This window comes from Penaeus chinensis, chromosome 15, assembly GCF_019202785.1.
Source record: "Penaeus chinensis breed Huanghai No. 1 chromosome 15, ASM1920278v2, whole genome shotgun sequence".
NCBI lineage: Eukaryota > Metazoa > Arthropoda > Malacostraca > Decapoda > Penaeidae > Penaeus > Penaeus chinensis.
This window is the reverse complement of record NC_061833.1, coordinates 16,319,587-16,323,645: the sequence shown is the minus strand read 5'-3', so window position 1 is coordinate 16,323,645 and position 4,059 is coordinate 16,319,587. Positions and strand designations below refer to the sequence as shown.

General features: G+C 37.6%; 1 protein-coding gene across 1 annotated transcript in view; it reads left to right on the top strand.

Moving 5' to 3' along the window:
* The window catches only part of LOC125032860 (glutamate receptor ionotropic, delta-2-like), a 6,080-nt gene extending 2,573 nt beyond the window's left edge, over positions 1 to 3,507 (top strand). Inside the window, exons 6-11 of the mRNA XM_047624245.1 lie at positions 154 to 263; positions 864 to 1,078; positions 1,356 to 1,520; positions 2,601 to 2,707; positions 3,083 to 3,243; positions 3,341 to 3,507. Coding sequence (XP_047480201.1) covers positions 154 to 263; positions 864 to 1,078; positions 1,356 to 1,520; positions 2,601 to 2,707; positions 3,083 to 3,243; positions 3,341 to 3,507 — 925 coding nt within the window. The remainder of the gene's footprint in view (positions 1 to 153; positions 264 to 863; positions 1,079 to 1,355; positions 1,521 to 2,600; positions 2,708 to 3,082; positions 3,244 to 3,340) is intronic.
* The last annotated feature ends 552 nt before the right edge of the window (positions 3,508 to 4,059 follow it).

Here is a 4,059-nt window from a genome sequence, read left to right as displayed (position 1 = left end):
CATATTTTTTAAATATATATACATATATATTAAATATATATACATATATATACTCATATATACAAGCAGTAGATGAGCTATGAATTTCAGTTATGCTCGAAGTAATAATAAAACGAAAATCTCAGCACTACTGACCCTCATGACCCCCGGCAGAAACCCGAGAGCCGGAGAGTCGGCTTCCCCTTCGGACAACGAGCGCCACGGGACACCGAGCGTCACGGACGAATCCGCGCTGTGGACCATCGCTGTGTTTTTGGCTCAGTGTAAGACAAATTTTTGTTTTTCTTTTTTTGACTAGATATTCTTGTGACCGTTAAAAGAAATGGATCGTAAGGGATTCATCAACTTTCTTCCATATTGGGAATGATATTAACTACACGACTACCAATAGTAGAAATAAATAGATATATAAAAATCCACCCTTTTTCTGTTTTGAGGCGATATGAACTGGAAAGGTTAGTTACTACTGGATGACGTTATTTTACCTGCATAACATCATTGTATGTCAAATTATAGCCGCTAATTAGAATTATTAACCTGAATTTATTCCTCTCATTTATGTAAGGTGCAAGAGATGTATTTGACCTGCTTCGATGATATTTTCGTCAGAAATACATGTCGCAATGAACGCTCTGATGTCTGTTTTATCAGTCAGTAATGCTGACAAATGATTATAGTATATATAATAAGATGTTACTTCGCATAAATGAAATACAGGCAAATCTAGTGTTTTTCTCTCCAGTACGGTTTTTGTACTATAGGCAAATTTCATGTGTGTTTTTTTGTGAATTCTTTGTGCTTCATTTTAAGTCTCAAATTTCTTCTTGTTCTCCTTTCACACCCACAATCCTTTTCCCAAACAGCCGTCACCAAGATGCCTCGTGGGAACTCAGTGCGGGTCATGACGGGGGTCTGGCTCCTGGTCTCGCTCATCCTCAACACCGTCTACCGCTCCAACCTCAAGGCCATGCTCATCCTGCCGAAGATCGTCCTCCCCTTCGACAGCACCGAGGAACTGGCGGAGTCGAGGATCCCCACCTGGGTACCGAGAGGCTCTGCGATGCACACTGCTGGCTTGGTAACATGGAGGTGTTGAGAGCAGTCATGATATTTATTTCTAAATAGCAATAAATAAATAAATAGATTAATAAGTAAGTGAATGAATAGATAGATAAATATAGAAAGAATAAGATTTTTAGAAAACACAAAATAAACAGGGGGATATCCAGTGTAAACACGTGTTATTCGTGCTTTATTTTTTACCAAAAAGCCTGTATTCAGTACCTAACATTGTGAAGTTCACAATATCTACCAACAAATTCACCATTTATGTTTCCCGCTTCTACCCCTTTCAGAAATCCCCACCGGAGTCAGCCTTGGCCAAAATTCTCGAAAACTCCAATAGCCTGGACGTGCCCACAGACGTACCTTGGGGTATCAGTGACACGATCGCAGGAAAGCATGCCATGACCTCTCCTCGAGCGTCTATTACGTACATAATGCATACAACGTTTTCGAAGGTAAACAGAGGGCCCCTTGTGTTTGAGATTACAATTATTGAAGACTGGTGAGACATCAAGCTCATTTGTAAAGGCTGTAAGGGTATGGAGGAGTACTATGGCTGTGGATTATAACTATGGAAGAAACCCTTTTCTTGAAGGTTAGACCAATTCAACAAAGGGAAAGAAAGTGACAGACCAAAGAAATATAGCAAGTAAAATGGAGATGGAGGTAAAGAGGAGAGCCATATGTATTCTTTAGTTTATTCATTTATTTACCTTTTTGTTTAGCAAACACGCCTTTTGAATTATATGTTGTTCTGGAAAGTTAAGGACAGTGAAAGAAATTCGTTTCCTGAGTAATAAGTATATCAAAATATAACTAGTTAAATTTCTAGGGATACTAATTCAACGATTATTGTGAAGATATATTAGAGAATTAATAAAATTTAAAAAAATACGCATTCTGAATATGCTATTGGAAAATTTTGCTGTAACCCGGGAAGTGAAACTTTCTATACAAGCAACATAAGCACACATATTGTAATAAAACAACGAAGGAAACACGAATATGCATAGAATAGCATATTTTTTGTTCTTCCTTTCATTGTTTTGTTCATAATAAATCTTAAACACACACACGTGTATGTGTGTTCCTTTATCTTTTTAATATATATGTATGTGTATATATATATATATGTATGTATATATATAGGTATGTGTGTTGTAAATTTGAGTCACACTGGCAGTGGTTATAAATCTAACGGTTGCATTGCTGATAAGTACCCTGAGTCTGCTAACGTCTATCGCATTTGTTCACCGAGTTGCGATTTTCTAGTATATCTTCTTTAAACAAATAAAGAAAAAAAATAACCAAAATTTCAATTTAGACTTTAAAATCAGATACTATATATACACCCCCTGCATAAGTAGTTTACCACATCCTGTATTCGCAGTTCACTATGTAATTACCTCCCTGCAAATGCGGCTTACCATGTAATTACCCTTCACTCGGTGTACCATGTAATTACCTCCCTGCATTCGTGGTCAACGTGGAATGTCGTATTTACTTTCTGTATACATGTGTGGTCAATATTCCAGACCGGCCAGTGTCTGCTGTACACCATGTCAGAAGACCTCGTTGGCATGGTTCAGATCTCCATTTTACTCCGGAAGGGTTCGCCACTCAAGCCAAAGTTGAATTCTGTGTGAGTTGACGGTATAATTCCTAGGCTCTGCAATCATCACTACCCTCGGGATATCTTGATAGTTTCATTTTTCCTCCACTTTTTCGTTGCCTCTTCTAATTCTGGTTCCTACGCCTTCTCTCTCTCTCTCTCTCTCTCTCTCTATCTATCTCTCTCTCTCTCTCTCTCTCTCTCTCTCTCTCTCTCTCTCTCTCTCTCTCTCTCTCTCTCTCTCTCTCTCTCTCTCTCACTATGTATATATACATATACTAACCAGAATAATATCATGACTTTATCTACCTATCTGTCTCTCCATCAATATTTTATTATATATAGAAATCAGATAAGCATGACTCACAGCACGCCTTACCCTGTGTTCTGATCGCTGTCTTGCAGAATTCGGCGCCTCCGCGAGTTCGGGATCCTGGACCACGAGTACAAGAAGCAAGTCGCCAACGCCACCGAGTGCCTCAAGCCCATCGGTTCCCGGGGCACCAGGAAGCTCCGGTCCCTCGACCTCGGCGACTTCTACGGCGTCTTCATGCTGTACGCTGGAGGTGAGGACGTGCCTGCACCCTTAGGACTGATTCCAGATTATAGTTGAAGTCAATTTGCGGAAAATTATTATGCTTAAACCTTCTTTTGCCTTTTTAGGGGCTCTGATGGCATTGGTCTCCTTCCTGATGGAACTCGTGTTACGCAATGCTAAACTCTCCGTGGAACCCGACAGCGACATCAAGCATGAGACTGCTGAAGACTCTACACCGTCAAGGATGAAATTACCGCACAATCGTAGTCTTGATCTAAGTACGAAGGAGTGAGAGAATCCAGCTCGTTTGCGGCTGAAATAACGAGTTGTCTGCTGGTATGTTTTCAGCGTCGGGTTTCGAGAAGAAGGATTTTAGGAATGAAGCGACTTCTTGACAAACTGGGATCATTCACGTAAAATTGACATTACGCCAATGAAGCAATAATCTGGGATATGTTTTGAGAGGCACTTACTATATATGGTACTTACTGTATATGAGAACCGATTCCACAACTGATAGAAAGTATTTATTTATATATACAAACATACATACAAATATATATATATATGAATATATATACATATATCTATGAATATATATACATATATATTTACACATATATATATATAAATACATATATATAAGTACATATATACATATATACATACATATATATATACATATATAAATGCATATATATAAGTGCACACACACAGATATATATATATAAATATATATATACATATATATATATATGCATATATATATTTATATATATATATATCATATATATATACGCATATATATATATATATATATATATATGTATACATATAATGTGTA